The sequence below is a fragment of the Symphodus melops genome (genome assembly GCF_947650265.1).
Source record: "Symphodus melops genome assembly, chromosome: 11".
In the NCBI taxonomy this organism is placed as follows: Eukaryota; Metazoa; Chordata; class Actinopteri; order Labriformes; family Labridae; genus Symphodus; species Symphodus melops.
The window spans coordinates 11,655,995-11,678,619 of NC_136701.1; the positions used below are offsets into that span (position 1 = coordinate 11,655,995).

Sequence of the window (22,625 nt, forward strand, 5' to 3'; positions counted from 1 at the left end):
GTGATTTTTCCAGGGTCTATAGCAGTTAGTATGTATGCATGTATGCAGGCTAGAGTCCTATAAGCAGGTTGGCCAGGTTCAAGTCCGACCTGTGGCTCCTTTTCTGTGTGTCATTCCCCAATCTCTCCCTTCATGTTTACAACTCTATCCACTGTCTTATCAAGTAAAGGCAAAAAGCCCCAAAAATAGATCTAAAAAAAAAATGAAAGAAGGATGCAATGGGTTTTCACTGAGAGATAAACATAAATTATCATTTGTTTCAGTAAGATATGAAAATTAATTAGTTTCTGCAGCTGTAGCTGAATCCAGTATCTCACTGTGTCTGCAAGCTGCAAAAATGAATGTACTAAAAGTTGAGTTGCATATGCTACAAAAAGATTGTGTATCAGCAACTCTGATTTAAAGGCCCAACTGTCACATCGCAGTAGCGTCCAGATGGTCTGCTTTAGCTGGCAGGACAATATACTAAAAAATTTAGTATATGATACTAAATTGGAACACAGCATGCGCCTAACGTCATGTTTTGCGCTTGCAAGTGTAACATAGATTTGGCTTTCTTTCTCTCAAAGATTGTCCTTTCATATAACTTTCATAAATATACTTTTTAAACTCTTAAAGTCATTTTTTTTTAATAATAGAATAACTTCATCATTAACTAATATTTACATTTTCAGGGATGGGTGCCAAAATAAGCAAGAATAAAATATATAAAATTAACTTTTATATTATTGATCAAAACTACTAAATCAATATCTTAAATCCTTGCAAAATTGAAGGCTTTTCGACAAGTCGACACAGCAGGTCAAGTTCCTCTCTTGTCTGCTGTCTTCCTCTCCTTCCTCCCAAACTAATGATCATATAGCAACAGAGTAGAAGCTTCTCAAATTGGCTGTCTAACAGTCCATCCTCTTGGGAAAACAAGTCTACGTTACACCGACTGAGCAGTCTCTCTATTGATGCGTGGTGTTGCTGTGTGGTAGCTTGGAGACATCTGCTTGGTGGGGTAATTGTTTAGCCTCTCTGCATCCGGCAGTGACCTGAATTGCTCTGTAATCTCTGAGTCTGAGACACTTTGTTCCTCATTTGCAAAATAGTGCTCATTCCAGCCATTTCTTTAATGGCTTCTTCGACGAAATAGCCAGCATTTGGAGCTTGTGGATGACATAAATTGCCATACAAATACATAAAATGTTTTTTAAAAAAAGCCAGTGATAATACATGTGGCTATTTTTGTGTGAACATCCTGCTCGAAAATTGAGAAACAGTTCATGTTTGAGGTTTTCCTGACGACTTAAGGAGACCAGCTAAGAACAGAAGCAAGTGTCAGGCTGAAGGATGATTCTCCTCAACATGGCAACCTCACTTTGTCCTTGTACATGCCTAACTGATCTATCGAACATCTATTCACAACATTTAAACCCTTCTATAAAAGGGGCATGGTTAAAAAGGTAATTTGCCTCCTTCTGTAGCTTGACATCACTGTTTACACTCGGTGCTATGACAACAAGGTGTCACTGATCACCGAGGTGGTGGTGGCCTCAATGCATCAAGTGGGGGGAAAAGGTGATTTTCTCTCTCTCTCTCAATTCCCTGTGACTGTGGTTTGCCTGGACAAGATTGTAGTGTTGATGATTTCAGACGCTTTCTGGCACAACTACGAGTGTCAAGAGGTTGCCATGTGAACACTTGAACAACGACTCTGCTTTCAGATGTTGCTCTTTTTCCATACACACACTGAACCTATAATACATTAAATGATGATGTTGTGAACAAGAAGAAAAAAGAAGATACCTTTTAAACTGTAAACCTACTTTTCTGGACTATATAGACATACATGTCGGTTAAAATACCTGTAAAAACAATAGTGATGTGATGACACACCAGACAGATTTTCTGTGAGGAACAAAAAAGTCAACTGAGAAATAAGGAGTTAATATCTCATCTCCTCTTATTTCTTTCAGTTACCAATTTGTCTGTACTCTGAGGGAAGGAGAGAACAACATTTTTGCGGTTCAACAAAGTCTTTAATAATAAACACAATCACTCATGCGCATGAAGCAATATCCAAATGGATTTTTTGCAGACTATTGAATTGCTTAATTTATTAATGAAAAACTATGTTTGCAGATGGAATTGGAGCCAGAATCCCCTTCTTTGGTAATATTATTTGTTCTGTTGAGTGCACTCGATAAACTCAGGCCAACATTTTCTTTCTGACCAACGTTTTAACACAAGGCTAGGATCCCAGTCACAACCTTAGTCTGTTTCCCAGACTACGACACTATGTAACAGTACAGCATATGATGTCATGTCTCCGTTTTGCACCATTCCCCCCCCCTTGCATGTGCATTGTATATATGTTAAATGTGTCAGGACAAACAGGGGCATGGATGGTGAAATTTCCTCTTATTACCACAGCAGTCAATCATGTGAGAAGTCCTCACGGTCAATTTGCTGTTGGCTCTTCATACCAGGTGGTGCACAGCATCTGCAATGTTTCTCAGGAGGTTAGGTCAAATTTGAAAATAATTAGTAGCAATCAGAACATGTTTCATGAGAGACATTTTTTTCCATTTGGGTGGAATGCACAACACAGCTTCCACGCAACTAAAACCGCTTAAGTGTTAAAAGCTGCAGAATATAGGCTAACCTAGTCTAATCCCTCCGTTTAAAGCTGGAAAGTAGTTAAAGACAAAGGGATTGATATTCTACGTTTGTCCTTGAGTGAAACAAGAGGGAGAGAGAGAGGGACAGAGTGGGAGATATGGTGTGTATGCGTGTGTGTGTGTGTGTGAGTGAGTGCAATATAGACAGGGACATGGGAGATAATCTCTTTTGTATTTTTGATCCCTAAATGTGGTGGTTGTGTCCCCTTATCCCAGCTACTTAGTCTCTGCAATGAGTAAGTGATGCCATGCACTTAGGCTGTGAAAAGCAGGTCAGTATGACCACAGAGAGAAAACCACATGTGCATCACATGGATAGCCCTGGGATTATTCCTCACAAAATGTCTTAATTCCTCTGTTCACTAATGATCCAGGGAAAATGCCCTCTAATCTCCATTCCATTAATTAAAAAGAGCATGAGCCCGTGGAAAACCTCACCATCTGCTGCAGCTTCATTCCTGCAGACAGATTGTGTTTTCAGTTTATAACCAGGGGAACAGAGTTTTTTAGAGCAACCGGGTGGAGCATACATTGAGGTAGATGGTAAATAGACACGACTGCTCTGCACGAGTATTAATGCACGGAAATATGCTGTGGAAAAAAAAATAAAAACGTATAAAACAAGAGGAATTGCTGCCAGGGTTTGTAAATGACTTCTGGGACTTTGAGCTGTTTCCTGAGTCCAATTTTCCAACTTGCAGACTTCAAACTGCTCAAACCTGAACCAAAGAGGTTAGTTTCACTGACAAACTGAATTTATTGTCAGAGCAGCTATAAGTATTAAGACAACTGTTTCTGTAAACCACAAAGATGAACCTGTTCTTACTTTAATGAGGACGGTTCAAAAAGAATGAATGCATAACTCCAAAAGATGCTTTGGATCTTTATTCCTCAGTAAAGCTATCTTAAGCTGGTTGTCAAATCATCCCTTCATCAGCAAACTAAACATTGCAATGTTCAACAATAAAATGACATTTAAATCGTGCAATTGTAGTTTCCTCATAATATTCATACTGTACAGTTTAAGAATAATAATTAATTCACCTAGTAGTTTCTTATAGAATTCAAAATCCCAAGTTTTACAATTCAGCCATTTCTGCAGTCTTTTTTCCATATTAAACTGCATTTAGAGAAGTATTTTTAGAAATTAAAGTGGGTTAAGAACTGACATCAAACTGTCACAAGTTTTGTGACTCAGAGTATATTTGCTGCAGGAACATTGGTTTATATCCGATTATACTATTATGATATCTCTTGAAATGATGAAGCCTCCTCGTAAGAAGCTGAATCAAGTGTTTGACCTGCGGTCAGAGCCTGGAGACTGTGACATGAATTTGATCGGGCTAGTAGGCAGGAAAGATTATCCGAGCAGATGTCGTTTCCCCCCCCCTTATTGGAACAGTAGGGCCAATAATAAACAAACGCACACACTGACACACAGAGCGCACACTAATCTGAGATAGGCTAGTAGCCCTTGCACATCCCTTTCTCTCTCCTCAATTTTCTCTCAGGCAGACAGTCGCTGTGCTAGTCCCGCCAATGTCAAGTTTATACCAGACTGTATTTTTCACAATTCATCTGAGCACACTTCAGACACAGTGTTTGGAGTGAGATGCGGCTTTACTTCAGCCTACAGATGGACACACAAGGGGCGAAGAAGATACTGTTTGGGAAATGGCACGCAGTGTGCCGTTTTGCGTTGTTCACTTGTGTCTTGGATGCAGCCTGGGGACAGATCCGCTACTCCATCCCCGAGGAGCTGGAACATGGAGCGTTTGTTGGCAATATCGCAGAGGACCTGGGATTGGATTTGAACAAGCTGTCTGCGCGCAGATTCCGGATAGTTTCAGGTGCCAGGAAGCAATACGTGGAGGTGAATTTAGAGAACGGAGTTTTATTTGTCAATGAAAGAATTGACCGTGAGGAACTATGTGAGCAGAGTTTATCCTGTTCCTTTCACTTGCAAGTTGTGATAGAGAACCCTCTGGAGCTGTACAGGGTAGAAATGGAAATCTTAGATGTGAACGATAACTCTCCCAGTTTCCCGTGGACCGAGTTTAATCTGGACATATCAGAGTCCGCTGCGCCAGGTTCTCGTTTCCCACTTGAGAGCGCACAGGATTTGGACGTCGGGTCCAACTCGTTGCGCACCTATTTGCTGAGCGTAAATGAGCATTTTCTTTTGGATATTCAGACGCGCAGTGATGGCAGCAAATTTGCAGAGCTTGTCCTACAAAGCCCGCTGGACAGAGAGCAGCAAAGTGCGCATCAAATGGTCCTAACTGCGGTGGATGGGGGCGCGCCGGAGAGATCCGGCACTGCGCAAATTGATATCACTGTTTTGGATGCAAATGATAACGCTCCTGTGTTTGATCAGTCTTTTTATAGAGTGAGGCTGGCTGAAAACGCACCAAAAGGAACTGTTGTCATAAAACTTAATGCCTCCGATTTAGATGAGGGTCCCAATGCCGATATAACCTATTCCTTCAGTGGCCACGCTCCCCTCAAAGTGCGCCAGCTCTTTAGCGTAGACGCGCGCACGGGTGAAATCAAAGTGAAAGGAGTGATAGATTATGAAAAGTCCAGGATGCATGAAATTTATGTCCAGGCTAAAGATAAAGGCCCATCAGCGGTGGCCGTTCACTGCAAAGTGTTAGTGAATGTATTGGATAAAAACGACAACCTCCCAGAGGTGATCCTGACATCAGTGTCCACACCTGTGCAGGAGGACGCGCCCCCGGGGACCGTGATAGCCGTCATCAGCGTGATGGACAAAGACTCGGGTGAAAACGGGAACGTGGACTGTGAGATACCCCATCACGTCCCATTTCAGCTCCACTCATCCTTTAAGAACTATTACACATTAGTAACTTCTGATTTTCTGGACAGAGAGGCAGTCGCAGAGTACAACATCACTCTCACTGCGAGAGATATGGGCTCTCCACCTTTATTCACGCGGAAAACTATCCTGGTTCAAGTGTCTGATGTGAATGATAACGCGCCTCGCTTCAAACAGCCCTCATATACAGTGTATCTGACTGAGAATAACGCACCGGGTGCATCCATCTGCTCTGTGACTGCACAGGATCCAGATTCTGGCCAGAACGCATACCTCTCCTACTCTATAATGGATGCTGACATACAGGGAATGGCCATGTCAACGTATGTGTCCATAAACTCAGACAACGGGAACATTTACGCACTGCGATCGTTTGACCATGAACAACTCAAAAACTTTCAGATCACAGTCCAAGCGCAAGATGCTGGTTTCCCTCCTCTGATCAGCAACGTTACAGTGACTATTTTCATTTTGGACCAGAACGACAATGCACCGGTTATTGTGTCACCAGTCACGCAAAACGGCTCAGCACCCAGTGAAGCATTGCCCAGATCCGCTGACGCCGGTCACCTTGTCACCAGAATCAGCGCAGTGGACGCAGACGCAGGTCAAAACTCGCGTCTCTTTTATCAAATGCTTCAAGCAACAGATCCGAGCTTGTTCAGCGTGGCTCTGTACACGGGGGAAATCAGGACAATCCGACAGTTGGTGGAGAAAGACCCCACGAGGCACAAACTGGTCATTCTCGTGAAGGACAATGGTCAGCCGGCCCTCTCGGCCACAGTTTCCATCATCCTGTCAGTGGTTGACAGCCTGCCAGATTTACAGCCCGATTTGGGTGACCTGTCACTAAGCCCGCATCACAGCTCCAACTTCACCCTCTACTTAATCGTATCTCTGGGCGCAATCTCCTTCACGTTTCTGGTGGCTATAATCGTCCTGGTTACAGTGCGCAGACTGAAGGGCAGACCTTCCAACAGAGAGTCAAACTTCCCCTTCATCAACGCTTGCTGCTGTGGCTGCTGCACGCGCTCGGAAGCATCCACCACCACAGAGGTGTTCAAAAAGTCCAACCTGAACGTCCGGATGTCCGCAAGCGCACCTGGCTGCGCAGAGGCAACCAGCAACGGAGCACTTCCGCAGGTCTACTGCTACAAAATGTGTCTGACTCCGGAATCATCCAAAAGTGACTTCATGTTCCTCAAACCCTGCAGCCCGGTGATGTCAGTGCAGCAGAACAACGCCAAGAGCACAGATTATCTGACCTCTGGCTGGAGCGCGCTGGACCGGAATGAGCTGGCCAACAACAGAGCAACGACCCCAAATGAGGTAATATAGCCTGCTGAAATATACCCAAACATGCAAAAAAAAAAAGACGTATTAGAGGGTTACTTCTCTTATCATATCACTTAAGTAGTACACTTATCCCAAAAGTAGAACACTAGTCATCCTGTTGTTTCTCTCTTATTAGAAATGACAGCCCGGTTGGGGCAACCCAAAATGCATTTGTCACACAAGAGGACATCTTAACTTTTGAAATAAGTCATGTGGTTTTAAAATAATTTAATTAAAAAAGGTTCAACTTTAAATAAAACAATAACCAAATGATTGAAATATAATCAAATTTAAACCCTGAGTGGTTACTTAGAAATACAACAACTTCGTTTTCTGTGATGTTTTTTTTTTTTTTTTTTTTGGGGGGGGGGGGGGGGGGGGTTTGTTTGGTTTTTTTGAAAGAAATCCATTGGAATATCTAGCCTCAAACAACCCACATGTTGTGACAGCTACCCTGCAGTCTGGGCAAATTACCACAGTGTGTCAAGGTGCATGACACCCGCATAAAAGGTGTTGCAAAGATAAAAGAGATGCATATTTTTATCACACAGACTTGAAACTGTCTTTTGATCTTGTAGTTGTCAAAGGCATCAGTACATCCATATATTTAACCTCACATTAGTAACATAAGGAGATTAGTTACTGAATAAATCAGGAAATTCTTTGGGCATCATTTTTTCCATCATTAAAAGGTTGCTTTAGAGAGCCTGTTATTCTCTCTGCCAAAGTAAGAAATCCATATGATGTGGGGGGTTTTTTTGGCCTCTGGGTTTTTTTCGCAACAATTTCACTTAGTCCAACCATCTTTCCAAACAACCTTTTAAACATCAAACAGAGGAAAATGCATTTCAGCAATCTAGCTTTGACTGTGCAGTTCCCTTTGCACCTGATACCTGCCCATAGATTTTCATCATTGCATCCCTATAGCCATTGACTAAAGCTTTTTATGTCTCAACTGTGCAGCTCAAGTATTCAAACCAGGACTGGACCTTGACCAAAAACCAACGCAACTCAGCATACAAGAGGTGAAGAAACAGTCGCCCCAATTACAACCACCAGCTATGATCACGCAAAGGCCATACTTAACTTCCACCTGTGCTTATCTTTATCTCTGCAGATATAGCTCAGCCAATATGGAGGGCACACTAACTCGTCAACAGAAGTACGATGCTGAAGGGTTTTCCTGCCCTGTAGCTCCACAGTACTGGACCTGGGGAAACCACATGAAAGGTACAGTTATAGTTTGTAACTTTGCGTTTCAGGCTCTCTGTTGCACACACGAAAGTGGGCGATGATGTTGTGGGCTCTCCTGGGTCTGTGCCTGAGGATTTATTCCAAACTATAAAACAGTAAACTGAAAAGCAGATAATACCCAGCCTCGAAACTGTGGGGGGATTTTAATGCATCAACATAAGGATTACTTAAGTCCCCGCAAGAAGTGTTTAGCTTTTTTTTTTGCAAGAAAAATTAAGAAGATGCATTTAAAGCCACCTTATTCAGATCAAGTGTACTGTATGTAAATACGGGCTCTTTGCAAAAATAATCTCCCGATACAAACTGTAATTTATGCGCATTTTTTACAGACTGCAAGATGTCGCTTCAAGAGGGAGCGGCTCCAAACTACTCATGGGTTCCAAAGTACACTCAGCCTCATTCTGAGCCTCCAGATTATCAACACAATGTCTACATACCTGGCACCACGTCTGACTACAGCACCCTGAAGCTGGCACCCAGAGGAGAGCTGGATGTATACAACACCTTCTCTACTTTTGGAAAGAAGAAGAGATTTATCTCAAATTATGAACACACTTTTGACAGGGACGATGGCATCATAAGCAATGACATCTTCAAGTGATTTACCACATTCTGTATATTCTGTGTATACTATGCTATTAACTGGTTTCCACAAATAACTACACCTTTTCTTCTGAAGTGTAAGTGGTGTTATGGGAGGATGACAGACAGTTTCTCTGTCTTAAGATGGGACTTGGTACCACTCCTTAGCACAGTATATTTGTATTCTGTGTAATACTAAAATCAAGTACAACACAGTCTAGTATTAAATCTTTAAACAGCAGCACTATAAAAAGGGTGTTGCTTTTCCAGCAGTATTTAATGAGCTCAGGATCTGATCTGCTTGGAAGATATCGGTGCTCAACAAGATTAAAGTGAATGTCCAATGCAGAAAAGAAAGTAAAATGAATCAGCATCTTATAATAAGAGTTGTCTATGTACCAGGGACATTTATAATGCAGGTGCACCTTATTTTCATATAGGGATACCTATTGAGTATAATGTTATGTGTCAAAGCTGTGAACCAACTAATTGTTTAAGCAAGAAATCTTTTTTTTGTTTTTACATTATGTAAGATTTGTATATTAAGAAAAAAAAACATGTTACTGCTATAATAAAAAAGAGACTCTTTGTGGGCATTATTTTTCACAAATATCAGCCACATGCAGCTTTGTTAACATTTAGTTGCAGAAAAAAATGTCATTAATGATCATCAAATTATGCATGGTGAATTTTAGTGAAAGCTCATTTATTCACAAGTCCATTCTGTGTAATGCAGCCCTGACTCATTACAGGTGGTAGGTGTGAAGGGATAGAAAAGTTAAGCAGCACAGACAGCTGTAACAAATGCTGGTTATTCAAGAAATATGACACCCTGCAGTGTGCTGATGTAAAGAAGCAGGGTTCAGCGAGGGGTTGAAAACATGGAGCACAGATGTCACGTTGCTCATTTGACTTGTGCCGTACAGCGTTACAGCGACACATCACATGTTAAAGTTCAGGGCAATATTACTGCTACAATGTTAAGGCAATAACACTGTTTGTATGATCACTGATGTTGTGTTCATTCCAGGTTTACAATAGTTATTGGTTGTGATTTATATATCCAAAAATGATGCACTGCTGTATATATTTTATGTATAGTATATATATTAATATAAATAAATCTGTCCTTAACTCTGTCGTTGTATCATTTCACCAAACAGCCACAACTGTATTCCTGTCATAGGTAGATGACGAACTAGTGGGTTTATGACATGACAGATAGAGAACATTTAACGTCAACATAAACTTTGTAAACAAAGGTTATGAATTTAAAGTTTAACTCTAGGAAAATGTGCAATTAGTAGTTTTATTTTCCATATCAAATATAAATACAGTTTTGTATAAATTATAAAAAGAAATACAATCTGATGGTATTGATATCTTGAATAAAATACTGGCTTCAAGCTGCTTACTTTACATGGTGCCAGTAAAAGAGCTCTCAATACATTTAATCTTTTTTTTTTTTTTTTTTTACACTGATATGTCTTTCCATATGGGTCAAATGAATGAACTACCATATTTTTGTGACACAAAACACAAGCGTGTTTGCTAAATTCATGCTATGATGTAATCAGCTGAGTCATTTCAGATAGTATTACATTGAATGCAGGTGCCCACTTGAATCCTTCCCCTTTGATGATGCATGTTACCTCAGGGTGGAAAAGTATATTTATGGTTCTGACTGTAAGTGAACCCTTCCTCTTAAAATTCTGGACAGTAAAGTCAGGGTTTCAGGTCGGCAGTCCTTCAAACCCACCACCTCTCAACTCTATTGCTGTCCATGAGGCTGCTCTTGATGTGCAGCCTGACTGTTTCAATGAGCTGCTCCATGTTTTAAAAGATGAGTGCTGAGGGCTACGTTGAGATGTAGCCTGAAGTCTCTGAAGACCAGTTCAGAGGGGACAAAACCTTTGAAGAAATGTGGAATTTTCTGTCATTAAGAGACCAGGCCATTTTATAACTGAAATCCAGAAAGGCCCTGCCAATAAATACAGATATTCAGGCCAAGATTTATCTTTGAGTGTGTCACAACCAGAGTATAAAAAACAGCCAGGCTCAGCAGTCATCATAAGTCCCCTATGCTAAAAGCAAAGACCCAAGCATATGTCTGTCTTCGGTGCCATTTTAAATCTATTTAGATTCCAAATCTGTGCTTTCTTTTTTTCTCCCTCATATCTCTCCCATCAACCCATGGCTTACCCCTCTATGGTTAAGCAGAGGAATCTTCTTTAATTTCTCCACTAGAGGGAGCCTTTCCATCACAGCTTCAGTACATCTTATGAAGACACTTTGGAAGCCCCATAAGCTGAATCTAAAACAATGTTTTCTATTTAATCAGTCATGTTCTCATAACTTAGTGGACATGTACATTTATAAATGTATATTGTCATGGATGTACTTCAGTTTCACTTCATGTAAATCATGTTTTAGAATAACGTGAAGGTGATTTCATCATTACGTTAGATAGTGACTCTTCTTTTAATTCTCCATCACATTCAATACATGTGACAAACAGCTGATTGTGGGCGTGTTTAAGGCACTGATAAGGTGTGTTTGTTTGTCTCGCCTTATTCATTTCTATAATTCTCTTTTAAGTCATATTTGCGTTTTTTTTTTTACTTAGACAAAAAGTAAGTAAGCATTGTTGCTATGCCGCAGTGTGTGAACCATTTGTAATGTAGGTTGGCGGTTGGTAGGTAGTAAATATACGATAAAATAAGTATTTTACTATTATCATGATCGACCCTTTTTTTAACCCTCACTGTTGAGATACAAAGTGCACAAAAGGCTTCAACAATTAAAACTAAACAAAAGAGCAACATTCAGAGAAAACAATTGCATACTGAACTGAAATTCTTCATAAATTATTGACTTGATATTTCCAGGAGAAATGAGTGTCCATCTTTAGAGTAGATTGTAAAACAAATTGAAGCAAAAAAGCTTAAGGCAGATTTTTCCAAGTTCAGAGTGAACACCTGGCACTTGAAGCTGTCATGGTTTTGTCTTGCTTATGTTTTATTGAGTTTAGATTTATTTGTCTTAGTCCTCACTTTCTCTCCTATTGTTTCTTTGTTGTTTTTCTTGATGCGTGTCTCCCTGGTGTTGCTCGTTTCTTTAAATTAAGGTTTCCTAGTGTTGATTGTTTAGTGTTAAATGTTTCCTGTTTTATTGTGTAATTTCTTCCTCTTCTCCCAATGTTCTGGTTACATTCTTGAATTGTGTGTCTTTAGTGTTTTATAATTCAGTTTGTAGTTATCCTCAGTGTTGTGTCAATCCTGCCTTTCTGTGTTTCCCTCTGTCCTGATTGTCTTCGCCTGCGTCGTTAGTCTCAGCTGTGTCTGATTACTTCTGTGTCTACTTAGTCTCTGTGTTTCTTCCCTTCTGTTTCAGTTTATTGTAATTTGTGGCGTTGAATGTCTGTTCATGTTTTCCTGTGTCTGGTTATTCCTTGTGGCTCTCTGTTTCATAGCGTTTTGGAATTAGTTTTTTGAGTGGTGAGGTTTTGTTGTTTCTTTTACCATGTAAGTTTAAATAAATCATTTTTTTTTTGTCATCTGCATTTGAATCCAGTTACCTGTTCTCAACTCCTAACAGAAGCGTCAGACAGCCACTCGAGAGACTGGTAGGGTCATATCAGGTGGTCCAGTTCAGCATAGACCTTATATAAGATGGCAAATGTCCAATGAGAGCAATATAAATAAAAGAACCAACAATTTTGGCTTCTAGCTCCATGTGGAAAAAAAAAATACAAGTACAACTTAAAATGCTGCTGCAGAAGTGTTTGTCATGCTGCTGTGCTCTGGAAGACCAATCAACTTTGTTATGCAGACTACAGTAATGAGGGTTCTACGACTCTGACTGACTGGACTTCTAACTTTAAACCGGATTGTTTTAATTTGTTGTGATTTAGTTAAATATATGCTCCAAGCCTTTTGGTTCAGCAGTATTACTGTGGAATATGAATCATGTTTCCTCGGCAGATACTTTTGTCCATACCTTACATAGGCCTGACAATGACATCATGTTAGGAATTTTCTGGAAGACATAAAATGTGTGTAGGTTTAAAAGTGTAAAAAAATACTAATCCAGCAATTATATATGTTTAATTTTTTTTATTTATTAATTCAAGTTTACTATATGTCTATAATCTTAGTTTAACAGTACAACAATTTGTTTTGAATACAAACTGAAACAAATGTGAATTTAATACTGTTTATAATAAGAGGTAAGTTACTTTTAAAGAGCTAACATTTTACAGTAGATTTGATTAAAACCAAGTCAATCCCATTGAGATTTAAAACCTCTTTTTCAACGGAGACCTGGCCAAGACGGGCAGCAGCAATAACACAAAGAGAGACAAAGTACAATTTTCCAAAACACTATGAAAATAGAACCATCTATAAGTCAAATCGGGGATTCAGTTGTTCAAACAGTCCAGCTAAATTATCCACATCCCATGGAATCTGCTTTCAGGTTTTTGTTTTAGATTTTAAAAATTTTAAGTCACCAGCTCCTTGAGTTTTAGGTCATTCTGCAAAAGATTCCAGGCTGAGAGTGCAGATTACCCAAAAGCTCTTTTCCCAATTTTTGTTTGAGAGTTTGGGACAGAGAGCATAAAAATCGCCCTGAGAACTCCTAGAATACTGTTTGGTACTTCTCAGCATGATAAAAACACATAATTTAGATTCTCCTGTAATTCTCTAAAAGTCCACTTGATGGAGCTATAGGATATAAATGAAGAGGACCATTGTCATCTCATCGCCCATTACGACAGCTACAATCCCCTTAGTTTAGGAAACCAATTACATTAAGATATGACAGCACAAACAATTACAGGAAGTAGAAGCTGCTTTAGCTATGGCACAACAGGGACAAAAATAACTCCATCATGTATGGATATATATATATATATTTTCACATTACTACATACATAGAGTTGTGTTTGAAATAGGGAAAAAATGACAATTTGAACAAAAAAGACATGAAAATACAAAATCAGGAACACAACAAATGTTTGGGGGGGGGGGACTTTTAATCTAATAACAATCAACACTCCCCCAGTGTTGATGTCCTTGGCCTTTCCCAATACCCTGATGAGTGGGAGAGTTTAGTTGTCTTCGTTTTATGTTGATAGCTGCATTTCAAGACAGCAAAAACATAAAAGCCTTTACTGTGAGTGTACAACATCTGTTTTTCATGTTTGATGAATATCCTATTTAAGAAACCAAATAACATAAATAATGACATTATTTTGAAGACTTATCCAAGGAATTTCTTCAAGAGATATTAAGCAGGTGCCTCTTGCAGTTTGACTATATTTCAGTCTGTCATCTTAATATTGGTAGTAATTATAAGGGTCAGCAGTAATTACTGTCTGGTATTGATTTGTGCTGCTAAATACTGTAGGAACTTTCCCTAAGTCCTCGTTTCCTATTATAGTTTGTTTTTGACGAAATTTGGGGTTTGTTGATTTTAAAGACGCCATTGTTGCTTATTGTTTTGTTGATAATGTTGGTGTTTGGAAGTTGTTGCTCAATGCAGTTAGATGTCATTTTGTGTCAATCTGTAGTCATCAGCTGTTCCAACAAAAACTAAGCAGACCATTGCATTTTAACACAAAAGTTGCATTTCAGCAATTGATATTATTACCAATGAAAAAAATGTCACGAGGGATGTGACTCATGTGTATTTCTTCACTCAGTCAAATACTTTAACACTGATATTAAAGTGGCGGCAGCGATGGCTCTTCCCCAAGGCTGTCACTCTTATGAACGCTAAACAGCCACAGAGTGTCAGACCTGTTATCCATTTAACAGTATGCTTTTGTACCCTGCGAGCACAGTTCACTGAAGCCAACTGTAAGCATACAGCATCAATAAATCTGATTCCTATTCTAAAATATGTCAACTTAGTGCTGAGCAGCATTTGAACAGAGATGAGCATTAGGTACATTGTTTAATTGCAGCACAATATCAGAATCAGACTTACAATCAGATTTTATTGCCATCGACATTTACACATACAAGGTGCAAAACAATTAATTAGGAAATAAATCAGTATAGCATTTGTTAATTTAAGCATGCCATATTACATTCAAAGGTTTTTCTTTATCCAGTTTTGGACATTCGGATGTGAGATTTCCCCCCCTAATGCAGCCCCTCATCAAGGCCCCCCCCCTCCAGCCCACACAGAAGCAGGCTACGCCCCTGCAGAGCCGTGGTGCGTGCGCCCTGCTCCTCCAGCGGTATTGTACCGTGCATGGCCTACTGCAGCTGCAGCTACAACTCGCGGAGGCAAGAATGACACCGGCGCTCCCCTGCATGAAGACAACCTGAGCGTAAGGACGGCTCTGTTTCTTTCCAACATTTAAAGATAACCACGACGATGGCGCTCTTTGGCGCACCTTTACGGACACGGTTGATCGTGCCGGTTTTTACATTCATGGCACTGTGGGGATGCGCGCTGTCCATCACTCGCTACTCTATACCAGAAGAGATGGAAGAGGGCTCCTTTGTTGCCAATCTTGCCACAGATCTGGGTCTGGATGTTCGCAGTTTGGTGCAGCGTAGCGCGAAACTCGATGTCATTCACAGCAAGAATTACCTTGACATCAACAAAGAGACGGGAGAGCTAATAATCCGCGAGAAGATAGACCGGGAGAGCATATGCATGACTAAAACGACCTCGTGCTTTCTGAAGATGGATGTCATACTAGAAAACCCAATTCGCATCTTTAACATCGAGTTAGAAATCATGGACATCAACGACAACGCACCGCTGTTTCGTAGGAAGACAATGCACTTGGACATATCTGAGGCCACCCCTCCCGGTGAGAGGTTTTCATTGACAAACGCGGTGGATGCAGATGTGGGGGCGAATTCAATCAAAACGTACTATCTGAGTGAGAGCAAATACTTTAACATTGATATTCAAACTGGCAGCGATGGCTCCAAATATGTCGATTTAGTGCTGAGCGGTAATTTGGACCGAGAGGAGCATTCCTCCCATAATTTGATTCTAACCGCTGTGGATGGAGGGGTCCCTCCCCGCTCAGGCACGGCCAGCATCGTTATTAATGTGCTGGATATCAATGACAACGCCCCCCTGTTCAGTCAGCCGGTTTATGCAGTGAACGTCTCGGAGAACTCGGCGGCAGGGACAGTGGTCATGACCTTAAATGCAACAGACTTGGATGAAGGCACAAACGCCCAGCTGGTGTATTCATACACTCTGTACACCTCAGAGAAGACTCAAGAGATATTTTCTCTTGATCCAAACACAGGCGAGATCAAGGTGAAGGGGGTGATTGATTACGAGGAGAGCCAGAGTTTTGAGATGCACATCCAGGCTCAGGACAGAGGGGCAAGCCCGCTCACGGGAAACTGTAAAGTCTTGGTGAATGTCACAGATTTGAATGACAACTACCCAGAGGTGACCATCAAGTCTGTAAAAAGTTCCCTGACCGAGGATGTCGCCGTCGGGACGCTGATTGCTGTGATCAGTGTGAGAGACAGGGACTCTGGAGGTAACGGGGTTGTAGAGCTCACTTTGAATCAAGAAAAGTCTTTACCTTTCCTCCTAAACAAGTCATCGGAGGGTTACTTTGAGCTGCTTGTGTCAAAGCCACTGGACAGAGAGATTATAAGCAAGTATGATATCACTTTGAGGGTAACAGACAAAGGGTCACCTCCCCTATCAGAGAACGAGACCATCACCTTGGAGATCTTGGATGTGAACGACAATGCACCCAAGTTCCCTCAGCCCTTCTACACCATCCATGTAGTTGAGAACAATCCTCCAGGGGCGTTATTGACTTCTCTTAGCGCGTTTGACCCAGATCTGAATGAGAACCAGTACTTGGTTTACTTCATAATGGAGAAGGAGATTGTTAACACGTCCATGTCAATGCTGTTTTCCATCAACCCCGAGAACGGAGACCTCTATGCCCTGAAGACCTTTGACTACGAGAGAGAGAGGGAGTTCCTCTTCCACATCGAGGCTAGAGACTCCGGTGTCCCGCCGCTGAGCAGCAACGTGACGGTCCACATCATCGTTCTGGACCAAAACGACAACACCCCCCTCATCGTGTCACCTTGGCGGGCACATGGTTCCGTCGTGGAGGAGGTGATACCCAGGTCAACAGATAAGGGGCACTTAGTGGCAAAAGTGATCGCGATCGATGCAGATTCTGAACAGAATGCCAGAGTCACGTATCAGCTCTTGCAGATCACAGACTCGACTCTATTCAGCTTGGACCAATATAACGGAGAAATACGGACAACAAGGATGTTCAGCTACAGAGATCCAAGAGTGCAGCGGCTGGTGATCGTTGCCAAGGACAATGGCCAACCCGCTCTCTCTGCTACCGTCACCATCAAGATATCAACGGTCGAGCACGTCATGTCCTTTTCAGAGACCACAGAGTTGCCCATAGAGTACGACGTCTTCACAGACCTGAACCTGTACCTGGTGATCGGTTTAGGGGCCGTGTCGTTCTTGTTGCTGATAACCATCTTGGTGATAATTGTGCTCAAGTGTCAGAAACCAAAACCAAAGGCCTTCAAGATGCCGCCAGCCAACAGGAACAGCGTGATCAGCAGGAACAGCATGATAAGCCAGAGAAGCTCCACCATCGCCGACTCGACGCTGATCTCCAGTGACGCCTACTGGTACAGTTTGTTCCTCGCAGAGACCAGGAAGGGCAAGGTGGTGGTGAGGCAGCCCATCATCCCCAAAGGAGCGGGGTACTTTGTGTCCAGTATACCCCGGAGCATAGGGCCCAGTGAGACCACAGACTCCAGAGCATCCACACTGGAGGTACGTATGAACGAAATGGTTGCCTTTGAAGGGACTAAAAAAGGGGAAAACCTTTACTTTTTGGGATGTTTAATGACAACACAGAAGGAACTTTGACGGGTGTTTGTGAGACCCCTAAATGTCACACGTTTACCTTTATCTGTTCTGAATGAAAAATGGTCATATCAAATCTTCTCCCTGTATTGTGTTTTTACCTCTGAGTACATTCCATCAATTCTGAATACATCACATGCAAAATTAGAAAGACACATTTCTGTGCTTTATTAGTTCTGGTCCATTATTTGATACACATTTTATTAAGTATTTTAAAATAAGGGACACTATTGAGCTATTTACTGTAAAATGATTTTTTTCAATTATGAATTTAATGATTCTGGATCAAATAACTGTATTTCTTTCACTTAAACAAAAGCAATATTAAATTCTCAACAATTTTGGCTTGTAGCTCCATGTAAAAAAATTCCCCCCAACTTGAACTGAAAATGCTGCTGCAGATTGATGCATCATTATTAAGATCATAATGATGGTGGATTACTAAAGCCAGCTCTCTACACTTTCATTGCATAATTAGGCCAAACAAATACCCCCAAACTGGAAATGAGCTACTATTTCATGTCTTTTGTTGTATGTAGGTCATTTATTGCAGATGCATAACACACAATCAGAGCACGACTAGTAGGCGTTAGAGTAGGGGGGGGGGTACTTCAAAGAAGCCCAGACATGAGGAGGAGGAGAGGAGATGGAGAGGAGGGGTTCTCTTCAAGGACACAAGATGTATGGCTGTGCTGAGTGTGATGCATCCTGCTGGGGGTCTGCAGTGCACTCAGTGGACTGTAATCAATGTGGAAGCTGATCCAGATGTTGTTTGCTTTTGTACAGCTGGACCTGCAGACTAAACTGAAACAAGTGATCCCCTGAAAGATTAAACATGAATATGCATTGCTGCACAGGTGCATGAAGAGACAGAGAGTGTGCGTGTGTGACGTGTATGTAGTGTAAGCGTGTCTGAGTTTAACACATACAACTGAACTTGTCTCTTTTTTTCTGTTCTTAAGTACTCAAAATGAAAGGAAGTCCATTCTACAACTGGAGGTATGCTGGTTGCTAACTACATTCTGTAGAGCCACTATAATTTTCTATCCTTTTCTATTTGGTGTACACTATTGGTTTGGCTCAAAAAGCTTGCTTTGATATACTGTCACAGTTCCCAATGCGGGTGTTATCTATTGGTCTTCCCTTGATTAAATAGAGCACAATCAAATATTTTCCATTTGTCCTCGGTCACACTCTGTCCCCCCCAAATAAATACAATACTCTTGTTTTTTTTGTTTTTGTTTTTTTTTCCAGGGCAAAGCCATTGTGAGAGCTCAAATATAAATTGGCCACTCTCTCAAGTGTGAAAACCTGTCAGCTTTCTGAGAGCTGAGATTAGAATAAAAATTGGCTGCCTGTCAGACTTGTGTTGTGCACATCTGGCTGGCCTGGCAGAGATTCAGGGCAAAGTGATGGCACAGACCGGAAAAAAAGGGATTAGGGAATGAATTGTCCCAAATAGGTTCTCAGTGTGTAACATACCTGAGAGCAGAGACTGTGTCAACTAACTCCACATCCCTGCACATGAACTCCGTTTGGGCATGTCTCAAATGTTTCCAAAAATAACATGGAAACTTATTCTTTTTTTTTTGTTTACAATACTGGCCCACTGAATACCAAATAGCACATTGTGATGCCTGCTTGTGCATGCTTTAATTACACATTCCCTTACTGTTAAAAGCTCTGTTATATTTGATTTAAGCTGCACACAACATATTGCTCTATTTTTGTGCGTGAATGATTTGGTAATAAACTGGATTCTAAACATGATATGAAAGGTACACAAAAAAATGCACCTCAGTTATTGATTGATTTAAATGTCCCTTTAAATGTCCCTGAAACTCAATGTCATGGTGGCAGTAACCAGTCACAATCCACTGTTGCATGAGTGAAGACTTTCTGCAGTAAATCCAGGTCGTCTTCCTTTTTGGCTCATTCTTTGTTCTTCCTCTCTGCAGGGACCCAGAAGAGAACTGCCATGATATAATCATCTCTTCATGGAAGTCTCTGGATGAAGGTTTTCCCCCCTATGACTCGCAAAAGAAGATGTAAAACAACTGTCCTCCCTCTGCTCCTCCAGTCCCCCCCCTTTCAAACATGGACCAGGAATCACCTCAGCTTTCTGCCTTCTTTTCTCTTTTCAAGCATGAATCTGCATGATTCTACAACATATTTGGACATGGAAATATAAATCTTTCATGGCAGGCTATTTGGGCATTCTCCTAGAGTTGCCTCATGTAGTAAATCATTCCTTTCCTTAAAACACTTTGACTCTCCTCAGTGGACAGATTTGCCTTTTCTCCAGGGTTTATGCGGTGTGCTGTAGTTCTAGAAAACATCAGTAGCTTCACTCACATAAGTCATGCAACATTTCTTAAACGGAAGTTCAAAACACGCCTATTGCAGAATAGTCAGATGAATCAGGGTAAATATGATTCTTCCATTACTCTGATAAATACTGAACTGTAGCTGGTTCTGTCACAAATTCAGGCTTTGCACTTGGTGTTCTTTCTCTTTGAATAATAATTTTTACTTTTTACTGTTACTCTGATGAAAAAAAAACTGATCTGATTTTACAATTCTCATTTTTTACAATGTTTGTTGTACTCAGCAGTGATGAATGTGTGAAAAGAAAGACAAAAAAGAATGAAAGAAAACTGTAAAATTAAGAAGAAAAAACAGGAGATACTTTGTTTCTCTTTTTAGTTGATTGTAGATACTGTAGTTCTATGACGTTAAAGAGGTCAAAGAAGCAACAAGGCTTTTGACACCTTCACTTTTGCAGGGTTTACCTTATGGACATCTGTGCTCTTACAAAGTATCAGCTATCTGGCTTCAGTGGGGAGGCACAAATTACACAGCAATATGAAATTATCTGAAATGTGATCATGTTGAAAATCGAGTCCATCCGCTGTTTCACCCTGTCTGCTTTTGCAAGGGGGGGAGGGGAGGGTGTGTCTGTCTATCAAATCTCTATTCAGAGGCAATCAGCAAGGATTAAGGGGCGGGGCCACAATGGGCTGCAAGGAAATCATTCAATTGTAATGAACATATTTTCTCAAAATCAGGTTTAAATGTCAATTTAACTTTATTCGCAAAAGGTTTACCGTGTTACATTTATAAGCTATTAACTTAACAAGCTAATTCTGACGGACTTTTTTCCAGGCTTAAGCTGAATTCTCATTTTATGAAAGCGCTGCAAATCTTGTTCCTCAATTGAAAGAAATACGATTAAAAGGGAAATTTAAAAACAAATATTTTGTAATGATAAATACTGTTTATTGAAGAAAAAAAAATAAGAATATTAAAAAGATTTTATCTTTGCCTCGGTGTAAGGAAATATACGGTCCAGGCAAGGTGTTGTTTTATGAATATTCATGTTTTTATAGATATTTTAAGTATTGACTTTTAACGCTGCTTTTGTGAGCTTCTCTAAGGGCATCTTGTGTTGCATATTTGTAGTTTGGTGCGTATGATGTTGTTTTGATAGTTCAAGTAGAAACAAGAGTACTTTTCATGACCTCAAAGGTAGCGCCGTTGTGCTGCTGTGAAGCCCAGGACTTTTAATTTCTCAGAAACAAGGAGCTTATTAAGACAACTCATTAGGGTGCTAAATGATCAAATGTAATTGGATGAGGTAAGGAGAACGGACTGTTAGGAGGGGAAACAAGGTGTTAATTATAGCTACAGTATTCTGGTACTGACTGCAGCAAAAAAAAAAAAAAAAAAGGTAGTGCTTAGAAGGTATTACACAGATGATTGCACTTTGGAAATACACAAGGAATCCAAACGCTATCGCTGCAGTTATGCAGCAGGAAAAGGACATTTCTCCATGTACTGAGATACATCGTCTGAGTCAGGGAAATCAAACCTCTCTTTTCTTCTCTCGCTGTTGCCCGGCAACCAGACATAAACACAGCCTGTCTGTCTGTCTGTCAGACTGAAGAAGTCATTTAATTCTTGTTCGCATTCAATGCCTGAACTCGCCAATTGTAAGAATTTATTTAAAGAAAATTGCACATACAATGAGCTCCTTGCGTGCCTTCTGCATTGTGAAAGGTGTTTGCGACTGTTTATGGGTAAATTCAAGGCATGTCACTCAGTATTACTAATTACAGTTACGCCAATGATTAACTCCAGTGAATGGCTAAAGAGTTGTGTAAGTGGGAGCTCAGCGTTTCGGTCTCAGAGCAGAAGAACCATTTGATGCATTTACTGTAAATCAAAACTGCTTTATACTTTGTGTTTTTTATACCGTAGACTTTTTTGATATCATCTGTGATATTCACTGTGATCAAATGGCACAGGAGGTGCTTGTGCTCGGCATAGTAAAACGTGTGTTATTTCTCATTTGTGTACACAGCTCAGTTGTTTTCCTCGGCTAATTTGCCACTCAGATTGTACAGTATGCCTCGGGAGTTGCATCAAAACCATAATCCAGATCCACCCCATTGGTTGGATCAAAGACAGAATGGGAGAGAATGGTCTTGCTTTATTTCTTTATTTTCTAGTCCGGTTAATTGTCAGATTTTGATGTTGCTTATTTGGCTTAAATGTTCTGCCTGATCATACTAGTTTGAATAAAGCTTTTTAATCTGTGCTTGTGTTTGGTCTGTGATGAAAAATGAAACAAAGTTATCAGAAGTGACTTCTTGAAAACCACAACACACACTCTCTCTTTCTCTCTTCGGGTCTCATTCTCTCGCTGAAATTCCCTGCATACTCACATTGTGACCCAGTTTCTTACTATAACGCGCTGTACTAATTCTTGGAAATTGAAAACCAAATAAAGGAGATGTGCCCGCAGTTCAAATGGCAGAAGCAGACAAATAATGCTTTTTTTTTTTTTCTGGATTAGTGAAAGCCTGGAGACACATTATGTGGCCTTCTCTGTGACCACACAGGGCTCTCAGTCTGATGTCCAGAAGGAGACGTGATGTGTGAGGAAGTAGTGTAGAATAATTTGAAGAAGTCCTCATTATAATCCCCGGCACACTTTTGTTACCACTCTGTCTGAAAAGGATTAGTGCATTATT

General features: G+C 40.7%; 1 protein-coding gene across 1 annotated transcript; it reads left to right on the forward strand.

Moving 5' to 3' along the window:
• The first annotated feature begins 4,134 nt into the window (after positions 1-4,134).
• On the forward strand, positions 4,135-22,188 carry LOC306831187 (protocadherin-10-like). The gene is made up of 6 exons (XM_079355135.1): positions 4,135-6,834; positions 7,804-7,865; positions 7,958-8,070; positions 8,424-8,691; positions 15,003-17,496; positions 19,548-22,188. Exons 1-6 carry the CDS (start codon positions 4,279-4,281, stop codon positions 19,569-19,571), a joined length of 5,517 nt encoding a protein of 1,838 aa, XP_079211261.1. The 5' UTR covers positions 4,135-4,278; the 3' UTR covers positions 19,572-22,188.
• The last annotated feature ends 437 nt before the right edge of the window (positions 22,189-22,625 follow it).